General features: G+C 38.0%; 1 protein-coding gene across 4 annotated transcripts in view; it reads left to right on the top strand.

Annotated features, from left to right (window-relative positions):
- Positions 1-22785, top strand: part of PTPN4 (protein tyrosine phosphatase non-receptor type 4) — a 173264-nt gene that overhangs the window by 20421 nt on the left and 130058 nt on the right. For all 4 annotated transcript variants that reach the window (XM_082395870.1, XM_082395869.1, XM_082395868.1 and 1 more), the window contains exon 2: positions 10422-10576. In XM_082395870.1, coding sequence (XP_082251996.1) covers positions 10439-10576 — 138 coding nt within the window. In that variant the 5' untranslated portion in view covers positions 10422-10438. The remainder of the gene's footprint in view (positions 1-10421; positions 10577-22785) is intronic.

Here is a 22785-nt window from a genome sequence, read left to right as displayed (position 1 = left end):
TAGTTTCTATCATGAATGGATGTTGAATTTTGTCATATGCTCTTTCTGCGTCTGTTGAGATGATCATGTGATTTTTTTCCCGTGTCGTGTATTACATTGTTTAATTTGTAGATATTGAACCATCCTTGCATCCCTGGAATGAGTCCCACTTGATCATGGTGTGTGATCCTTTTTATGTATTGTTGATTTCGGTTTGCTAATATTTTGTTAAGGATTTTTGCATCTGTATTCACCAGAGATATTGACCTGTAGTTTTCTTTTTTCGTAGTGTCTTTGTCTGGATTTGTTATTAGGGTAATGGTATCCTCATGGAATGAATTTGGGAGGGAGTATTCCCTCCACTTCAGTTTTTTGGAATATTTTGAGATGGATAGTTATTAGCTGTTCTTATATGTTTGGTAGAATTTCTCTGTGAAGCCATTCAGTCCTGGACTTTTGTTTGCTGGGAGTTTTTAAATTACTAATTCAGTTTCACTACTAGTGATCGGTATGTTTGGATTGGTTCAGTCTTGGAAGATTGTATGTTTCTAGAAATTTATTCATTTCTTCTAGGTTGTCCAATTTGTTGGCATGTAAATGTTTGTAGTATTTTCTTATGGTTTTTTTGTATCTCTGTGAGATCAGTTGTAATTTTTCCTCTTTCATTTCTTATTTTATTTAGCCTCTCTTTTCTTGATGAGCCTGGCTAAAGGCTTATCAATTTTGTTTTTCTTTTCAAAAATTCAGCTCTTGGTTTCATTGATGTTTTCTATTGTTTTTTGTTTTGGTCTCCATTTATTTATTTCCTGTGATCTTTATTATTTCCTTCCTTCTGTTGTCTTTCGACTTTGTTCTTTTTCTAATTCCTTTAAATGGTAAGTTAGGTTGTTTGAGATTTTTTGTTTTGTTTCTTGAGGTAGGCCTGTATCGCTCTAAACTTCCTTCTTAGAACTGCTTTTGCTGTGTCCCATAGATTTTCGAAAGTTGTGTTTTTATTTTAATTTGTCTCCAAATATTTTCTGGTTTCCTCTTTCACTTCTTCATTGACCCAGTGGTTTTTTAGTAGCATTTGTTTAGTGTCCACGTGTTTGTGTTTTCCCATTTTCCCGCCCTGTAATTGGTTTGTAGTTTCATACCCTTTTGGTCGGAAAAAATGCATGCTATATAATTTCTGTCCTCTTAAATTTGTTGAGACTTGTTTTGTGGCCTAGCATGTGATCTATCCTGGAGAATGTTCCATGTGCACTTGAAAATAATGTATATTCTGCTGTTTTCAGATGGAATGTCCTATAGATACCTATTAAGTCCAACTGGTCTAATGTGTCATTTAAGACCACTGTTTCTTTACTGATTTTCTGTCTGGATGATCTGTCCATTGATGCAAGTTGGGTGTTAAAGTCCCCTACTGTTATTGTATTATTGTCAATTTCTCCCTGTATGTCTGTTAATATTTGCTTTATACATTTAGGTGCTCTTATGTCAGTGCATATATGTTAATGAATGTTATATTCTCCTGCGTTGATTTCTTTATCGTTACATAATGCCCTTCTTCATCTTTTGTTATAGACTGTTTTAAAGTCTAGTTTTGCCAGCTTTCTTTTCATTTCCATTTGCTTGGAATACCTTTTCCCATCCCCTCACTTTCAGTCGTTAGCTCTGAAGTGAGTCTCTTGTAAGCAGCATATAGATGGGTCATTTTAATCTAATCAGCCACCTCATGTCTTTTGATTGGAGCTATTTATTTATTTATTTATTTATTTTTGGCTATGTTGGGTCTTCGTTGCTGAGTGCAGGCTTTCTCTAGTTGCTGCGAGTGGGGGCTACTCTTTGTTGCAGTGCGTGGGCTTCTCATGGCAGTGGCTTCTCGTTGCGGAGCATGGGCTCTAGGTGCGTGGGCTTCAGTAGTTGTGGCATGTGGGCTCAGTAGTTGTGGCTCGCGGGCTCTAGAGCGCAGGCTCAGTAGTTGTGGCGCATGGGCTTCGTTGCTCTACAGCATGTGGGATCTTCCTGGACCAGGGCTCGAACCCGTGTCCCCTGCATTGGCAGGCGGATTCTTAACCACCGTGTGACCAGGGAAGCCCTTGATTGGAGCTTTATTCCATTGACATTTAAAGTGATTATTGATCAGTAAGTACTTACTGACATTTTTTTACTTGTTTTCTGCCTGTTCTTGTAGTTATTCTCTGTTCTTCTTTTAGTTTCTTCCCTTGAGATTCAGTGATTTTATTTAGTGGTATACTTGTGTTCCTTTCACTCTGTTTTTCTGTATCTGTCATAGGTTTTTGAATTATGGTTACCATGGGGTTCATATATGTTGACCTATAACTATATCTACTTGTTTTAAACTGATAGTCATTTAAATTCAAACACATTCTAGAAGATCTACATTTTTTACTCGTTTTCCCCACATTTTGTGTTTTTTGATGTCATATTTTACATCTTCATGTTTATCCCTCAACGGTTCATTGTAGTTATGGTTGATTTTATAATTTTTGTCTTTTAATTTTCATATAGCTTATTTAAGTGCTTGATCCACAACCTTTACTAAATATTCGGCTTTTCTAGTGGGGTTTCTCCTTTCCTATAAATTCTTCTTGTTGTAGCCTTTTCTTTTCTACTTAGAGAAGGCCCTTTACCACTTCTTTTAGGGTCAGTTTAGTATTGATGAGTTCTTTTAGTTTTTGCTTGTCTGAGAAGTTTCTCTATTCTTCAATTCTGAATGATAATCTGGCTGAGTAGAGTATCCTAAGTGGTAGGTTTTCCCCTTTCTGCACTTTAAATATATCATATCATGCTACTCCCTTTTGGCCCGCAAAATTTCTGCAGAAAAATCAGCTTATAACCTTATGGGGGTTCCCTTGTATGTGACTCTCTGTTTTTTTCTTGCTGCCTTTAGAATTCTCTCTTTATCTTTAACTTTTGCCATTTTACTACGATATGTCTTGGTATGGGTCTCTTTGGGTTTATCTTGTTTGAGACTCTGCTTCCTGTACCTGGTTATCTGTTTCCTTCTTCAGATTCAGGAATTTTTCAACCATAATTTCATCAAATATTTTTCAACCCCTTTTTTCTCTCTTCTCCTTTGGGACCCCTATACTGTGAATAGTATATGCTTGATGTTATTTTAGAGGTCCCTTAAACTGCCCTCATTTTTTAAAAGATTGTTTTTGTTTTTGCTATTCTGGTTGGGTGATTTCCATTATTCTATCTTTCAGAATGCTTATGCATTCTTCTGTATCACCCAGTCTGCTGTTAATTCCTCTAGTGGGTTTTTCATTTCATTTATTGTATTCTTCAGCTCTGATTCTTCTTTATATATTCTAGTTTCTTGTAAAATTTCTCACTGTCTTCATTTGTTCTTTTCAGGCAGCATTTTTACTATGAATGCTTTGAACTCTTTATCTGGTAAGTTATTTCTCTCTCTTTCATTAGGTTTTTTTACAGGGTTTTTTTTTTTTCTTATTCTTTCATTTGAAACAAATTTCTCTGTCTTCTCGTTTTGGTTAACTTTGTCTATGAAATCAGGTGAAACACATTATCTGTCACAGTCTTGAAGGAGTAGACTTGTGTGGGAGTGTCCCTATACAGGCTGCAGACACTCAGTGGCTTTGGTAGGAGAGCTGGATCTGAAGTGAGCACGGGTCACACCTCAGGGTGGACTCGCAGCTGTCACCTTGGAAGGAGGTGGGGCTGGAGATCGAGGTGCTGGAGCTAGAGCCAGGTTTGAGCCAGAGCTTCTGTGCTCAGTGGTTGTCACCACCCTGTTTGGCACGGGGTTGGCTCCCAACATGCTGGAGCAGAAGCCCTGAAGTTTGGGTGCAAGGTGGTTCTGTTCCCTTTCCGTGTGAGCTCTCTCCCCTCTCAGCAGCGGCACGTTCACCCCAGAGGGGAACAGCCCTGGAGCAAGAGGGGCTGGTGCAGGCCAGGGCTGTGCCAGGGTGGTCCCAGTGTGCCAGTCAGAGCTCAAGACAGCTCCCCGCCTGGTGTCCCTGTTACTAGCAGCAGTGGCTGCTCCCCCCATTCAGATGCAGTGTCTTGTGCAAGCCGCTCTGTCCCCTGCTGGGAGTGCACTGCCCTTAGCAATGGCAGCCCTCACGCTGCTGCTGGAGCTGGAGGGGCTGGAGCGGGTGCTTGGTGTGGGTTGGGGCATGCCCTGGCTGGTCAAGAGAAGCTTTCTGGAGCCCTGGGTGGTTTCAGTCTTCTTCCTCCACCTTGTTCCCAGGAGTCAGTAAGCGTGTGTGTGCTCTTCACAAATGGAGTCTCTATTTCTTACAAACCTCCTGTAAGTCCCACTGATTTTCACACCAGCTAAGTGGTGTTGGACCCCAGGGTTGGAGTGCCCAATGTGTGGTTCAAATAGCTCACTCCTCAGGGAGGATCTCCAAGCCTATAATCTCTCTCTTCTGTGTCCCCTCCTAGGGTTGTGGGTCCTAACCTGATTGCTTCTCCTCCATGGGATATTTTACTTGTGGCATGCAGGCTCTTTTAGTTGTGGCATGCAAACTCTTAGTTGTGGCATTTGGGATCTAGTTCCCTGACCAGGGATTGAGCCTGGGCCCCCTGCCTTGGGAGCGCAGAGCCTTAGCCACTAGACCAGTAGGGAAGTCCTTCAATTGACTTATCTTCAAGTTTGCTAACTCTTTATTATATTAGCTCAAATCTGTTAAGCCCTTCTATTTTAAATTTCAGTTATTATACTTTTTAATTACAGAATTCTGAATTGCTTGTTTAAAAAGTAATTTCTGTGTTTTTATTTATATTCTCCATTTGGTGTGATATTGTTCTCAGCTTTCCTTTGGTTCTGTAGTTGTGGTTTATTTTATTTAACATATTTATAACCCTTGATTTTTGTTGAGTAAGTTCATTGTGTGAGCTTCCTCAGGGACAGTTTCTATTGAACTCCCTTTTTTTTTTCTCTTTCTCTCCTGTATGTGGGTCATTCTATCGTGCTTTTTTCTTTGTTTTGTATTTATATTTTTGGAATTTTGCATGTTGAATTCTGTACTTTTAAAATAATGTTTTATCAACTCTAGAAATCGCATTCCTTCCTCCCTGGTCTTTTATTGTTGCTCTTTTTGTTTTTGTTACTGTTTGTTTATTTAGTGTTGCTTTGATTATTTAGTTTGTTTAGTGGTCTTCCTGAACTAATTTTATAAGATCTGTATGTCATTGTGTTGCTGCACTGTTTTTCCTCAGTTAACTTAGTAGTCAGCTAATGAATGGACAGATTTTCTTACATACCGTGAACCAGTAAGTTTTCCAACCTTTGCTGACGTGGTTTTCAAGGCTTTACAGCCCTGCTTTAGCCTTCACATCTTGTTTTTGCAGAGCTTCAAGGTTATCAAAAAGTGAGAGATTAGGGCTTTTTCAGCTCTTTCCTGGGCATGTGCATAGTTCTCACAGGCTGATGGCCTTCTGGATTCCCAGGCATCTGTTGGAGCTTCCCAAAACCCTTTGTGAACATCCCACTCCCCCAGTTTTGGGGGTTTGTTTTTGGTCATCCTCTTTTTCATCCCAGCTGTACTTAGATCAGTGCCTGGCACAGACAACAAATTTTTGTTGAATGACTGGATGAATATATGAATGAATATACTGGTAATCTACTTAGAAATTATTCCTGGTGTTTTTTAATGGAAAAGATATTTTTCACATACATGAGTGTAAAAGTTTATTCTTCTAAGTTTTTTTCTTTTTTCAAGAAATTTTTTTAAAATTTAGAGATTACTTAAATGCTGGAGTGGGTGTGGAGAAAAGGGAACCCTCTTACACTGTTGGTGGGAATGTAAATTGGTGCAGCCACTATGGAGAACAGTATGGAGGTTCCTTAAAAAACTAAAAATAGAATTACCATATGATCCAGCAGTTGCACTCCTGGGCATATATCTGGAGAAAACTGTAATTTGAAAAGATATATGCACCCTAGTGTTCATAGCAGCACTATTTACAATAGCCAAGACATGGAAGCAACCTAAGTGTCCATCGACAGATGAATGGATAAAGAAGTGGTATATATATACACAATGGAATATTACTCAGCCATAAAAAAGAATGAAATATTGCCATTTGTAGCAACATGGATGGACCTAGAGATTATCATACAAAGTGAAGTAAGTCAGAGAAACACAAATAATATATCACTCATATTTGGAGTCTAAAAATATAATACAAATCAACTTATTTACAAAATAGAAACAGCCTCACAGACATAGAAAACTAACTTATGGTTACCAAAGGGGAAGGTGGGGGAGGAATAGATTAGGAGTTTGAGATCAGCAGATACAAACTAATATATATAGGATAGATAAACAACAAGGATTTACTGTATAGCACAGGGAACTATATTTAGTATCTTGAAATAACCTATAGTGGAAAAGAATCTGAAGCTGTACACTTGAAACTAATACATTACTATAAATCAACTGTAGATAAATAAAATTTTTAAAAATTTAAAGATTACTATTTGATGAATTTAGTTTTTCCTCAGTGGTTAGAGGTTAACATCAAACCAAATAATCAAATAAAATTATTTAAAGCTCTCAGTTAGCAGGGTCTAAATTAAAAAGGTTTTATTGTAAATAATAGGATACCAACATCTTGTGACAATCCATATTTGAGAGTATTAAATATTTAGAACAGATAGTGCATTTCTGTAATAGGGCTGAGCAATGCAGATTTGTCCATTCTTTTAAAGTTCATTTACAGCTTAAGACAACACACATTTATTTTCTCCTGGTTTTTGTGGGTTAGGTGTATGAGCACAGCTTGGCTGGAGCTGACAAAGTTGCAAGCTAGGTGTTGACTGGACTGCGGCAGCTTGGGAAGTTGAGGTCTTCAGTCCCTTGTTGACTGTCAGCCCACAGAGGCCCTGTGCTTCCTTGCCACATGGCCCTGTCACGGGCCCTCTTGCTGCATGACAGATAATGTCTTTAAAGCCTGCAGCAGAATTCCTTTCACTTCAGGAAGGGCCTAGTCTTCGTTTTAAGGGCTTTCACTTGGTTAAGTCTGAGTTCTGATCTATATTATTTTCTTTTTATCTCTAAAGAACTTCTTTTAACATATCTTGCAAAGGTCCACTGGCAACAGATTCCCTCTGTTTTTAAACTTTTGTTTGAGAAAGTATTCGTCTTTCTCTTTTGAAAGATAATGTTGCAGGGTGCAGAATTGTAAGTTGAGGGCTTTTTTCCTGAGCATTTTAAGTATCTCACCCCACTCTCTTCTTTCTTGCTTAGTTAAGAAGTCAGATGTAATTCTTATATTTGCTCCTCTATAGCTAAGGTGTTTTTTCCTCTGTCTTGTTTATCTTTGATTTTCTGTAGTTTTAAAGGATATGGCTAAGTATAGGGTTTTTGGTCTTGGGTTTGGTTCTTATGGGGGTTTTGTTTGTGTTTTTTTCTCTCTTCTTGCTGTTGGTGGGAATGTAAATTGGTGCAGCCACTATGGAGAACAGTATGGAGGTCCCTTAAAGAACTAAAAGTAGAACTACCATATGATCCAGCAGTCCCACTCCTGGGCATATATCTATGCCCAATATATCTGTTGGTGGCTGCACCAATTTACATTCTTCTTACACGTATGTTACATCATTTGTATTTGTCCCACAGTCCTTGGGTATTCTGTTTTGTTTTTTTCAGTCTTTGTTCTTTTTGCTTTTGGTTTTTGGGGATTTTATTGATACATCCTCTAGCTCATAGAGTCTGTCTACTAATAAGCCCATGAAATGCATTTTTCATATGTGTTGCGGTGTTTTTTACCTGTAATGTTCCTTTTTAGTTCTTTCTTAGGATTTTCTTCTCTTTGCTTGCATTGCCCATCTATTCTTGCATTCTGCCTATTATAGCCTTTAGCATATTATTAATCATAGTTGTTTTAAATTCCCTGTGTGGTCATTCCAACACACCTTCCTGTCTGGTTCCGATGCTTGCCCTGTTTCTTCACATTGTGTTTTTTTTCCCCTTTTGGTATACCTTATAAAATTTTCTCGATAGGCAGACATTATATATATTGGTAAGAGGAACTTCAGTAAATAGGCCTTTAGTAATGGGGGGGAAAGGAAGCATTCTGTAGTCTTGTGGTTAGGTTTCAGTATTTTAGTGAGCGTAGGCCTCTGGACTATGAACTACACAAGGATTTCTTGGTTTTTTTCTCTCCCCTTATAGGGGGGCAGGATGGCTAGTGTGGGCTGGACTTGGGTATTTCCCTTCTCCCTCTAGAAGGCTGGAGTCAGCTGGAATTTAGTACTGTCCTTGCCCCAGGTCAGTTAGGTTTTGGTTAACTCGTTTCTCCTGAGGACAGCCCTTGTTAAGAAGAACAGAGTGCTCTGGTGTACAGTAGACCCTTGGACAACCTGGGGGTTCAGGGTGCTGACCCCGCACAGAGTTGAAAAATCATGTAGAGTCGTCCCACGGGATCCATGGGGGATTGGTTTCAAGACGTACTGCAGATAGCAAAATCCACCAATGCTCAGTCTCATAATCAGTCCTCTTTATCCATGGATTCAACCAACTGTGAATCATGCAGTGCTGTATCTATTGAAAAGAATCCACGTATAAGTGGACCCGTGCAGTTCAAACCTGTGTTGTTCAAGGGTCAGCTGTATTTCATAATGGTCTTGTGTCCACCCCCTCCACCATCCCGCCCCTTGTGGGAAGCTCGGGTATTTTTCTCTGATATTTACTGTGGGAATCTGACGGAGCTCCTGGAGGTCAATCTCACAATATTGTGTGAGTTCTGCTATGGCTGGCCCCCTGGAGTTTTTCAAAAACTCTTGGAATTGTCCACATTGAGCTTCCAGCAAGTCATCAGTTGGATTCAGACTTTCCTACTCATGTGCTGGTTTCCGTGGCAGTTTCAAGTAGAGACTTGAAGTCTCTACTCCCATAAGCTGTGACTCTTTCTCTTCACCTGTCTCTCCAATCTTTGGGACAGCAGTTTTCCCTGTGTCCTCTCTTATGGATCCAAGAAGGGTTGCTGATTTTCCAGTCTGTTCTGCTTTTTTTACTTGTTAGGATGGAGTGGGGACTTCCTGAGCTCTTTACATGTGGAACTGGAAACTGCCAATCAGTGTCTTTTAATTGGTGAATTTTACTTGGCTAGCCCCTCTCTGTCAGCATGCCAAAGCTATTTTCCTCTATACAATTTTTATACGTATGTAACATTGACGTTTACTTTTAGCTTGAATCCTTTTGACGTGAACAGTATGTCAACTGCAGTTACTGAATACCATGTATTTGAATTGCTGTTTTTTTTATTATTAATTTTTACTTATTAAATTTCTTAGTACTTACTGCTTACTTATATTTTAAAATTCTATACAGTTGTGTTTGTAGTGTAGTTTGTTTCCTTTATCCAGTTGTCTTTTATTATTTTTATTTTTTAAAAAATATTTATTTATTTGTTTGCGTCGGGTCTTAGTTGAGGCGGGCGGGCTCCTTAGTTGCGGCAGGCAGGCTCCTTGGTTGTGGCATGCGAACTCTTAGTTGTGGTATGCATGTGGGATCTAGTTCCTGGACCAGGGATCGAACCAAGGCCACCTGCATTGAGAGCGCGGAGTCTTAACCACTGTGCCACTAGGAGAGTCCCCCAGTTGTCTTTTAGAGGGAAGTTTTATGGATTTTAAACTTTGAATTTTTGAATGTCTGAAAATGACTGTAACTTTATTCTTTCACATGAATGCTAATTTGGGGGGAACATAATTCTGTTTCAAATAATTTTCTTTCAGAACTTCAAAGCTACATCTTCATTGTCTTCTAACGTCAATTGTTGCTGAAAATGATGTGATACCCGTTTTTTTTTTTTTTATAGGCAGTCTTTGTTCCCTCTTAGGTTAAAAAATTGAGAAACAAAGATCTGTAGTCTTAAGTTTTCTATTTTGTTTTTGTTTTCCTAAGAATAGTTCTATTAGAATTAGTTTTCATTTGAGGTTAGTTAAAATGAAAGGGTATTGTTATATTAAAAAAAAAAAATCCCAACTAATAAACTCCCATGTTTCCCCCAAATCTTAAGCTTGAATAAAAGGAAAGGCCCTTGAGAGGTGAATAACCTTCCCTCCTGTTGCCATTCTCCAGTGTCTTTTTAATGCTTGCATCAATGAGTAATGCCCGGCTTCCTGAGGTAGCATATTTTCCTTCCTCCTTTTTGGCTGCTCCTAAATTTATATATTTTGAATTGGAATATGGCTACCTCAGCAATTTGTGTATTGTCTTCTTAATGGACAGTTCAAAACAAAGCTCCTCTTCCAGGCAATTGTAATTTTAGTTTACATGATGAACTATATATGATATTTTCTTTTATGCCTACAATTCCTATCCAGGTGTTTCAAAATTTGTAACTGCTTTTTACCTAAGGTTAATTGAAAAATATGTAATAACTTTGTACCTTTTTATATAAATAATCTGTATCTTCAGCTGTCCCTTTATTTAGTTAATTTTTTTTTTTCAACTTAGACCTCGTGTGGACAGTAATGACCTCACGTTTCCGATTGCCTGCTGGCAGAACCTACAATGTACGAGCATCAGAGTTGGCCCGAGATAGACTGCATACAGAGGTGGTTTGCAACATCCTTCTTCTGGATAACACTGTACAGGCTTTCAAAGTTAATGTAAGTATTTTACGTCTTTTTTAATTTTAATAATCTGGTTATAAATCTGAATTTAGATTAAATTTTAAAACTAAAATTGTTTAATCGTAATGCAGTTTGAAAAGCCTTCTTCAAAGAGGAAAGTCTTGTTAGTTTGGTTTTGTAACTATCAAATACACGTTCTAATTCAAGGTCTTTTAAGGGGTTGACAGACCAGCAGCGCATTATTAGTGGAGCAGGTCAATAGTATGTAGGTGGTTTTTATAAATGTGCTTGAGGGTGTGGGAAAGGAACTTTGTTCTCATAAATAATTTATACATTCCCATCGTGATCTTATTCTACTGTCTGTGAAGAAAATTTCTGCTAAACAAAGATAAATAGCAGCCCTGATCTTATCTGAGCCTTATCTGAAACATTTATTCAACAAATGGTTGTTCATCCTACCTGTGTCCAGCTTTATTTGCTCAACATTGTGGGTTTCACCTGTGTGGTGTGTTAGCAGTAGTTGGTTCATTTTCATTGCTGTGTAGTACTCTCTTGTATGAGTACACCACAGTTTACTTATCCATTTATTTATCTCCATTTATTTGTCCAGTTTATCGTTTGTATATATTTGGATTGTTTCCACCCTGGGCTCTTATCAGTAATGTTGCTGTGGACATGTCTTGATATATGCGAAGGCATTCCTCTTTTTTATTTAAATGATCCACACCTACAGAAAGGGGAGAGACTAGTGTCATGAATACCCACCTACCCTTTTCGTAGATTGACCTGTTGTTAACATTTTGCTCATTTCCTTTATCTTTCTTTTTCTCTGTGTGTGTTTTCTGACCCTTCTGAAAGTAGGTGGTACACTTCACCTGTGTTTCAGCAGCCTCAGGATCTCATAAATTACAGCTATATCATTATCACACCCCAAAATTTAATATTATGAAAATAATAGTATCTAATATATAGTCCATACTGAAACTGGAATTCCTCATTCCTCATTTCCACATCTCCAGGATAACACCTTCATCTGTTTCCTGCTGTGTTATGCAGGTATTTCTAGACTTTGAAATCTTTAAGTAGTATAAAATATTGATCTTCTGAAATCCTGCCTTTTGTGACAACATGGATGGACCTTGGCATCATGCTAAGTGAAATAAGTCAGACAGAGAAAGACAAATACAGTATGATTTCACTCATATGTGGAATCTAGAAAAGCTGAACTCAGAATGGTGGTTGGCAGGGGCCGAGGGATGGGGAAAATGGGGAGATGTTGGTCTAAGGGGACAAACTTCCAGTTACAAGATGAATAAGTTCTGGGAGCTAATGTACAGCATGGTGACTAATGGCAACAGTACTGTGTTCTATACTTGAAAGTTGCTAAGAGAATAAAATCTTAAATGTTCTCACAACACATTATGTTTATGCTGTATTTCCCATCTAGCATAATTTTCCTGTTGGGCACTTTAGTTGATAATAGTATTGTATTTTTCAATGTGGAAATCAACGTGCTATTTAATTAGTCTTACAGGAAGACATATATTTAGCGCATTTATTTTATTTTTGTTTATATTTAGACCTTTTAATATATATTATATTGATATATTTATTGATTTTTTAAAATGATTTATTATTTATTTATTTAATTTATTTTTGGCTGTGTCGGGTCTTAGTTGCTGGCACACGGGATCTTTGTTGAGGCATGTGGGATCTTTTATTGCGGTGCACGGGCTTCTCTCTAGTTGTGGCATGAGGGTTTTCTCTTCTCTAGTTGTGGCCCATGCGCCTCTGTAGTTATGGTGCGCAGGTTCCAGAGTGCCTGGGCTCTGTAGTTTGTGGCATGCGGGCTCTCTAGTTGAGGTGCGAGAGCTCAGTAGTTGAGGTGCGCAGGCTTAGTTGCCCTGTGGCATGTGGGATCTTAGTTCCCCGACCAGGGATCGAACCTGTGTCCCCTGCATTGTAAGGAGGATTCTTTACCACTGGACCACCAGGGAAGTCCCAATATATTTAAATATCAGTTCTAACTGAGTTGAGTTTATTACTAGAAACTTTCTCTACCATTATTTTAGGATATCAGAAAACTTAAGAGGAACAATATGAGATATTGACTGTTGGATATGTAGTATGTTTATTCCTCTGAGTGTCAGCGCTGGAATCATTCAGAGTGTCTGAGTTGGTTTGCACTTTTGTTACAGATGCTGATTATTTTAATCTACATGAATGGTTCCCTAGTTATGTAGCTTACAGCCTGTGCCAGTGGTTCATGATAGCCTGCAAACTAGTAGGGGAGCTTGAACCTCTGCTAGTTATTCTCTCATGTCCATTAAGTACCTTTAAGTCTCAGAAATCCCCATTGTTGGCAGCTGCTAGGCTCACCAGCATCTCTGTTCACCAGGAAGGAGAACCACTTAGTTTCCTTTGGAGGCTACCGACGAATGATTTGTAACGTCTTAGCTGTTGCAGGCATTGCTTTCCCTAAAAGATTTCTGTACCACAGATCAAATATTCATTGTTGCCAAAGCCTGCTTTTTTTCCATCTGGTGTTTATCTCATCAAAGTTTTTCCTTTATATTTTCCTGAGAGAAAATGTGGTACTAAAGGAGTTGATACAACTTCATGAGTTTTTTTCTCTTTCTCTTTCTCTGTTGTGGACATAGGAGTGAGGTAAGCCCATAAGTGTTGCTTCAGCTTCAAGTTCTGTTTACATAGTCATTCTTTTTACTGTAGCCAGCCTATGGAATTGTCTCCCTCATGCCCTAAATTCATCATCAATTCACCAAAAACTTGTTTCCATTAATACTTTAAAATGTATAGTATCTGTACTACATGGATTGATTTCACCAACCTATGAGGATTTTTTGCCTAAATTTTGTTTTTATTTTTACTTTGGTACACCTGTATAGCAGTAGGCTGTGTGATAAGGAAGAGTTCTGTAAAACCAACCTGTTCCAGTTATTAGGACTGCATAAGAAATTACCCCCAAACTTAGTGGCATATTTATTATCCTCAGGGATTCTGTGAGTCACAGATCCAACAGGGATGATTTATACCTGCTGCATTTGTTGGGCCTCAGCTGGAAGACTCAAAGCTGGAGGCTAAAATCATTTGAAGGCTTACTCAGCTTGTATGACTGATACCTGAGACCTTCGCTGGGGCTTGAACACCTGTGTGTGACCTCTCTGTGTGCCCTGAGCTTCTTCATAGCACAGTGGCTGCCTTCTAAAAGTGAGCATCTCAGAGAGAGCACCAGGCTCTAGTCATATTACCGTTTCTCATCTGGCCTTGAAAGTCACATAATGTCACCTCCACCATATTCTGTTTGTCAAGGCTGTCACAGAGCCACACTTGGGATCAAGGAAAGGGAAATAGACTGTCTCTTGGGAAAGTGGCAAGGTTCTAAAAGATCACGTGGAATGGGAAATATTGCCGCAGACGCTTTTGGGAAGGTATAGTCTGCCAACGTGTCCCCCTGGTGGAGGCTTCCATGTTACCACAGCCTCTCCACTTAGCTGTACCTGTGTTCTGCTTTTGTATAGACTTAGGAATGTGCTCCCAGGACTCTCCCTTGCTACTTGAAGGATGGCTGACTTACTAGAGGGCAGAGATGAGAGGGAGTTGAATGTTTACTCTCTGCCTTTTGTGTCATTTAACTTGCTCTATGCTTCTGGGCTTTATATATTTATTTTATATGTGAATGTATATGTATAAAATTGACATACATAGAGTTATATTTGGAAAAACTGAAATAATATTCAAAATGTATGATCATTTATTCAGCACATGTGATTCAGTGCACAATTCTGAGGCACTTCATAGGTAGCAGTATTTAAAGACAAAACGAAACTTATGCAGTGAGGATTTTTGTTTGTTTACTTTCATTTTTGTCCACATTGCATTTTCCCTCAGTTTTCTTTTTGTTCTCTTTGTATCTCTTATGTACTCAATAAAGAATAACTGATAACTTTTCTTATTGAAGTACAATTGATTTATAATATTGTGTTGTTTCTGGTGTACAGCATAGTGATTCTTTTTTTTTTGGTAGATTATATTCCATTATAGGTCATTACAAGATATTGGGTATAATTCCCTATGCTATACAGTAAATCCTTGTTGCTTATCTGTTCTGTGTATAGTAGTTTGTATCTGTTAATCCCATACCCCTAATTTGTTCCTCCCCTTTGGTAATCATATGTTTGTTTTCTATGTCTGTGAGTCTGTTTCTGTTTTGCATATACATTCATTTGTATTATTTTTTAGATTGCACAGATGAGTGATACCATATAGCATTTGTCTTTCTCTGACTTACTTCACTTGGTATGATAATCCCTAGGTCCATCCACGTTGCTGCAAATGGCATTATTTCATTCTTTTTTATGGCTGAGTAGTATTCCATTGTATATATGTACCACATCCTCTTTATCCATTTATCTGTTGGTGGGCACTTGGGTGGCTTCTTTGTCTTGGCTGTTGTAAATAGTGCTGCTATGAACATTGGGGTGCATGTATCTTTTTGAATTAGTGTTTTTGTTTTTTCCAGGTATATACCGAGGAGTGGAATTGTTGGATCATATGGCAATTCTGTTTTTAGTTTTTAAGGGATCTCACCAATTTACATTCCCACCAACAGTATATGAGGGTTCCTTTTTCTCACACCCTCTACAACATTTGTTTTTTGTAGGCTTTTTGATGATGGCCATTCTGACAGTTGTGAGGTGATACCTCATTGTGGTTTTGATTTGCGTTTCTCTAATAAATAGCGATATTGAGCATCTTTTCATGTGCCAATTAGTCATGTGTATGTCTTCTTTGGAAAAATGTCTATTCATGTCTTCTGCCCATTTTTTGATTGGATTGTTTTGTGGTATTGAGTTATAAGAGCTGTTTGTATATTTTGGATATTAACCCCTTTTCAGTCGTATCATTTGCAAATATTTTTTCCCATTCCATAAGTTGTCTTTTTGTTTTGTTGATAGTTTCCTTTGCTGTGCAAAAGCTTTTAAGTTTAATTAGATCCCATCTGTTTATTTTTGCTTTTATTTCTTTTGCCATGGGAGACTGAGCTAAGAAAATATTGCTACAATTTACATCAATGAATGTTTCGCCTGTGTCCTCTTCTGGAAATTTTATGGTGTTGTGTCTGGCATTTAGGTCTTTAAAGTGTTTTGAGTTTATTTTTGTGTGTGGTGTGAGGAAATGTTCTAAATTTATTGTTTTATGTGTAGCTGTCCAGCTCCCAGCACCACTCACTGGGGCAGCACCAGACAGTTGAAGAGACTACCTTTCTCCATTGTATTATGTTCTTTCCTCCTTTGCTGTAGATTAATTGACCCTAGGTACATGGGCTTGTTTCTGGGCTCTCTAATGGATAATTTTTTAAAATGATACCAGTACTTAAGTTGTTAGTGAAAGATGCAATAAATCATAGGTTTTTTCCCCTTGAAATAAAATGAAATTCAATTAATAATATTCTAGTTATGTTATAGCTTGGGTTGATGAATATTTAGTTGGCTGAACCTCACCTTGTTTTCATCTGGTAAAGTATTTGTTAACCAAATCTGTAGTACAAACTGGATTATAGAGTTGGGGTTAGCAGGTGGATGCTGATTGAAATGGGAAGCAAAAGGAGTATAAGGATGATGGATTTACCTAAACGGAACTTACTTGGAATCATTTGACAGTCATATTTGTAAAGGAGGATAGGGTTTGGGGAATTTTTTCCTGGTTATTGTTCCACTGTCTTTATTTTTCACATGAGAAGATAAGTTTAGAGTCATTAGGTTACTTGCCAAGTTGGTAGCAGAGCCAGTAATGTGTGTGTGTATGTGAGAAGGTCTGTTTGGACCTCTTATTTTCAACTCTTACCATTTTATTAAGTATTATTTCTAGCCCTACTTACATTTGATTGCTTTATTTTTTGGCCACACTGCGCGGCACGTGGGATCTTAGTTCCCTGACGAGGGATGAAACCTGTGCCCCCTGCAGTGGAAGTGCGGGGTCTTAACCACTGGACCGCCAGGGAAGTCCCTAAATTTGATCTCTTAATTCCTTTAAAAATGCTATCATTTACACATCATCCAGATTCCCTAAGAAATTTTTTGTTTTTACATTTATTGGTTTATTCATGTACACAATTTAAAATAATTGTTCTATAAAGTGTCACAACAAAAACTAACAGAACCCTAAACCTACCCTGTTGCCCCTTAGAAGTAACTGCATTTGACACATTTAGTTTTTCTCTCATATTTATTACCATGGTTCTAAAAAATATGCTTACAGTATGTCTGGTTTTGTCTGGTTTGTTTTTTGTTGTTTGTATTACGTATTGACTTTGGAGGATGAGACTTTACCTCTCCTTCCCCTCCATACACACATACTTCCTCTCTGTCATCCTTTCAATAAACAAAGTAGTTATATAGTAATATTTGGTTAGTTCAGAATGTCTTTTCCCTAGAGGGAAATCCTTCAGTCATCTGGCTGGAGCTTGTGGAGCCCTGACTGGGACTTCTTAGAGCTGAGGGAGAGAAGGGGACTAGGGAGGTCTCAGCTCTTCCGTAGGTAGACTTCCATTTATCATGTGGATTTCCCCTGTTTTCAGCTCAGTGAAAATTAATCAACTGTCCCTGATGTCTCTGAGTCCGGATTATCACTGGCTTATTTTCTTCAGAGTGACTCTGTAGTTCTTGCATGATTGGCAGAGGGACGGGGAGTGAGAGCTGGTCATGAAGAGCAGTCTCAGACTCGCTCTGAGTGCTGCCCTCTCAGCATTGTCGTGGATCTTAAGCACACATTTGTGTCCAGTCTGCCTCGTTTATTAGCCTTGAAGTCTCTCAGATTGACTTGCAACATCTACTCTGAAGGAGAATTTACTGTTTACGAAGGTGTTTTGAGGAAAATCAGATGTTAAAATGGAAGTGGGCATATTTAGTGCAAAAAGATGTGATAATTGGCCAATTGTCGTAGTGTTTGAAAATTCCAAGATTGTAGTATGTGATAGATTATTAAATCTTTTCTCTATTTTGAATTTTTTTTCCTAAACTATATCATGTTAAGCATGAGAAAAGTATCAATGAGATTTATAATTGTGCACAAAGTTACCATATTTCTTGGTTTATTCTTTGATTGTTTTTGTTTTTATCAGGCATGTTTAGTTCTTAGGTCTTAATATCATATTTGTCATGCATAAGTCTTTACTGATAAAGACATTTACTTCTATTGAAAGATTTCCTAGGCAGTTATCCAATGATGAATTTATAAGTTTTTATTTTGAAGATTTACTGGTCCTGTGATTATACACAAGTTGCTCTACCTTACTGTATTGCAGACTCATTTGTTAGGAAAGAACACCTGTCTTGCATAGGATGTTTAGAATTAAATGAGAGTATTTTGATGTGTTGTTTATGTGTCTGACTCACACATTTAGAAAGGTTGATTCTTCTTTGCTTTATTGCTTGTGATCCAGTCGACCTATTCTCTAGTTCCAGAAATGTTTTCTTGGAAGAATATCATTATTAAAATTTCACAAAACAGCGGTCTCCTAATTGCTTTATGTGAATATGTGATATTCTTACCTGTGTACTGTTGCACATGTACAGTTTCCAAAACCCAGTTTGTTTCTGGCATATTGATTAAAAATACATGTACACGGGAATTCCCTGGTGGTCCAGTGGTTAGGACTGTGCTGTCACTGCCCAGGGCCCGAGCTCAATCCCTGGTCAGGGGATTAGGATCCTGCAAGCTGCACAGCATGGCCAAAAAAAATAAAAATAAATAACAATAAAAATACATGTACATGGAAATTGTAAAAATCCAAGTTTATTCTTAAAGTGTAAAGAGGAGGGACTTCCCTGGCGGTCCAGTGGTTAAGACTTCTAATGCAGGGGCTGCAGGTTCGATCCCTGGTTGGGGAACTAAGATCCCACGTGCCTCATGGCCAAAAAATCCAAAACATAAAGCAGAAGCAATATTGTAACAAATTCAATAAAGACTTTAAAAATGGTCCATGTCAAAAAAAACTTAAAAAAAAAAAAAGTAAAGAGGAAACAGTTGTCAAATATTACATTTTTGAGGACTTCGCTGGTGGTGCAGTGGTTAAGAATCCGCCTGCCAATGCAGGGGACACGGGTTCGAGCCCTGGTCTGGGAAGATCCCACATGCTGCGGAGCAGCTAAGCCCGTGCGCCACAACTGCTGAGCCTGCGCTCTAGAGCCCGCGTGCCACAACTACTGAGCCCGCATGCCACAACTACTGACGCCCGTGCACCTAGAGCCCAGGCTCTGCAACAAGAGAAGCCACTGCAATGAGAAGCCTGTGCACCACAACGAAGAGTAGCCCCTGCTTGCCACAACTAGAGAAAGCCCGCTGCCCGCAGCAACGAAGACCCAACGCAGCCAAAAATAAATAAATAAATAAATAAATAAATTTTAAAATATATTACATTTTTGAGAATTAGGTATTTTTTATCTTGGTACTAGTACAGTAAATTAAGTTGTCATTGTTCATTTACTTTATTTAATGACAACAATTATTTAGTGCCTCATATATTATGGGAAAAAGTTTCAGAAAATAGCTGTAAGCCATTAAAATTTTGATAAATATGATGGATTCTATTTAGAAAGATTCTGTAGTTTAGTGTCCCCTACTCTAGAAATTATGTATAGTTTTTTTGTTTATTTATTATAATATGTATAATACATGTTATACACTGTGGTGCACAGATCTTTACAACTCAATGAATGTTTATCTATGTATACATCTGTAGAACGACCACCAGATTAAGCTATTGAATACTTCACTCACCAAGAAAGATTCTCTTGTGCTCTCTAAGTATTTCTTACTCCGTTTTATCTCCTTTATTAGCTTTTCTTGATTAACCTTTTAATGTCATACTTTTAGTGATTACCTTAGAAATTGCAAAATGTGTCATGACTTACAAAAGTCTGCCTTTATTTAGTACAGATGACTGTTGAACATAACAGATTTGAAATGTGTGGTTCCACTTATACGTGGGTATTTTTCAGTGAATACATACTTCAGTGAATACATACATATTTTTCAGTGAATACATACACAATCCACATTTGGTTGAAACTGCAGGTGCGGAACCGTGGATATGTAGGCTGACCACAAAGTTACACACAGATTTTCAACTGCGTGGAGGGTCAGCACTCCTAACCCCCAGGTTGTTCAAGGGTCAGCTGTACTTCTACCATGTTCCCCTCCAAATGCAGAAACCTTAAAGCAGTTTAAATCCATTTACCTGCCTCCTACTTTTTTGCTATTGTTCTTATGTATTTTTGCCATCCTCCTCATATGTTATAAACCCTACGAGACATTGTTATTATTGCTTTAAATAGTTAACAGTCTATTATATTTCCCTTTATATTTAAACTTTTTGCAGCTCTTCATTTCTTATATATCCATGCTTCCATCTAGAATCTTTTCCCTTCATCCGAAAGAACCTCTTTTATTATTTTCTGAAGTAGAGTCTGTTAATACAGTCTTTCAACTTTTTGTTTGTCTGAAAATGTATTTACTTACTCCTTATTTTGGAGGATATTTTTCCTGGGTATAGAATTCTACATTGATTTTTTTTCTTTGTAGTTTAAAGATGTTGTTTCATTGACTTTCTCTTGAGGAGCCATCTTGAGAACTCATTTTTCATTCTTATTGTTCTTGAGCAGGACAAGAGATATGTCCTTTCTTCCTCTGTTTTTGAGTTTTTTCTCTATTTTTGATTCTAGTGTCTTGTCTGTAATATACCTAGATATGGTTTTGCGTTTATCTTGCTTGTGTGTTTGTGCGTTTATCTTGCTTGGTATTCACTGAGCTTCTTAAATCTGTAGGTTGATGTCTTATAAAATTTGAAAACTTCTTGTCCTTTACAGATTTAAATATTGCTTCTGGCCCATTTTTTCTTCTCTCCTTCTGGACTCCATTACATCTGTTAGACTGTTTGACTACATCCCACATCTAACATATGTTCTATTTTGTTGTTTATAATTTCTCTCTGTGTTTTGAATAGCTATTAACTTGTTTTTGAGTCTGCTAATTCTTTTCTTTTGCTGTGCTTATTTTGCTGTTAAACCATCCAACAAATTCTTCTGTTTCACATATTATATTCTGCAGTTCTAGAATGTCAGTATGATCATTTTTATAGATTATAATTCTGTTTTGAAGTATTTTATATTTTAATCCATTTTCTCTGTTCTCCCTCTGTTGTCTTTAATATGTAATCATAATTATTTTGAAGCCCTCACAGACCAAGACCAATATGTAGATCCCTTATAAGTCTGTGTATTTTTGTGGACTGCTTTGTCTCTTGATTATTAATCACTTTCCCTGCTTCATGTACCTACTAATTTAGCATCGTATGATTGATGTTGTGAGCGTAATGTAGAGCAGCGGATAGCAAACTGTGACCCATGGGCCAAATCCAGCCTGGTGGCTATTATTATGTGTCCCATGAAGCTGAGAATGGATTTTACATTTTTACAGGTTTTTGGTTTTGTTGTTGTTGTTTTTTAAGAGAATGTGCAACAGAGACTGTTTATGGCCTTCAAAACCTAAACGTATTTACCTGCTGGTCCTTTATGGGAAAGGTTTGCTGACCCCTATTCAACCCCTAGTGTAGAAGCTCTGGACTGTTATCTTCCTCTAAATAGCATTGAATTTTATTCTGGCAGCCAGTTAAATTGCTAATGGACCACTTTGATCCTGTGGAGACTTAGTTTTAGCTGTTGTTAAATAAGATAAGTCTGTTCTGGCTTTGTTCTCATTCCTAGGGCATGGGTTGTCTAGGGTCTCAACTAAATGCTTGGGTTATTCATCACGGTCTCTCTCCTCTGAGCCTGAACTCCGTTTCTTCGGAACCCTGCAGCCTCTGCAATCTTTGTTTAGCTAACAGCCTCCCAACAGCCATTCTCTGCTAGGCGTCTAGGAGTTTCGCCCTGTGCATGCACAGCCTAGGAGGCAGATGAGAGCCGGGGAGTTTTATGTAGATTTCTGTAGCTTCTTCCCTTTGACTCTTTCCTCTATAATAACCTGCCCCCGCCCCCAACCCAACTTACCTTAGCAACCCCAAACAATAATTTTAGTTTTCTCATCCTAGCAAGATAGCCACTCTGCTTGGGCTCCATTTCTCTACATCATGATTTGGAAAATGCCCTTAAGGAGAAAGCCAGCATGAATGTGGGATTTGATTAATCTGGTTCTCTTCTCTCAAGGATCATAGTGCTGTGTTGGGTGTTGTCTAATGCCTGCAAATAGTTCATTTTCTCTCTCTCTCTTTTTATCTTTGGTCCAGCTTTTGTAGATGTTTATAGCAGGAGGGTATACTAACACTGGCTACTCCATCATGACAAGACCAAGAATTCTGATTGTTTTGAAATGGGAATATATATCTCATTACATAATAGTGGATTTTGATTTGAGAACATTTAACATATTGCTTGCTCTGTTCCTTGATCCACTGTTCAGTTAAGCCAAATAGAAGGACTCAGATCTCAATGAAAAATGGTAAACGTATGTGTCTTATAAAATCAGATTAGTCTAAGATATTATTGATTTGGTGAAGGGGATAAAATGGCACTTGCTCTCCAAAGAATGAGGCCCTAACAAGGTAGGCCAATGTCTTGTTCTTTTAGAAGATTTCAACTCAGGAGTCATCTGCCACATTTGAGATGCACCTTAACCCTAAGTGAGCTGGGCTCAGCTATTATCAGAGGAACTTTCTTTGGCTGATCAATTCTTAATAATTATTTAACAATTTTTTGTTTGTTGTTTACATATCCAGCATCTTTAAAACAATTTATAAATATTTTAACCCACAGTTTATCTCTTAACTGCCATATTCACAGTGTGCATGGAATACAGGGCTGGTATGCAGTACCTTCTGGCTTATTTCATATTCTTTGAGGGGACAATCATTTAAGTGTTTTTGCCATCATATAGGGTATTTATATTGTACTGCATGTAAGGGCTGTCTGTATAGGCCACTGTTTCCCAAGATTAATTTGATGAAACTAGGTGGTTAGCTGGGGGTCTACTTTCTCTCTCTTGTTCTATGTGTGTCTCTTTTGAAGTTGAATAGTATGCCCTTCTCAGATAGATGTGATCTGTTCTTTGGAAAAGGATGCATGACATAGGTCTGTTTCCCTGCTAGAACTAGCAAACAGGCTTTCAGTATTCATTGGAGTGGTGTTGGTGACCACAGAAAGAGATAAAGGTTTTTTTTTTGTTTTTTT

The sequence above is a fragment of the Balaenoptera borealis genome (assembly GCF_965194805.1).
Source record: "Balaenoptera borealis genome assembly, chromosome: 6".
Taxonomy (NCBI): Eukaryota; Metazoa; Chordata; class Mammalia; order Artiodactyla; family Balaenopteridae; genus Balaenoptera; species Balaenoptera borealis.
This window is presented reverse-complemented; position numbering and strand designations above follow the sequence as displayed.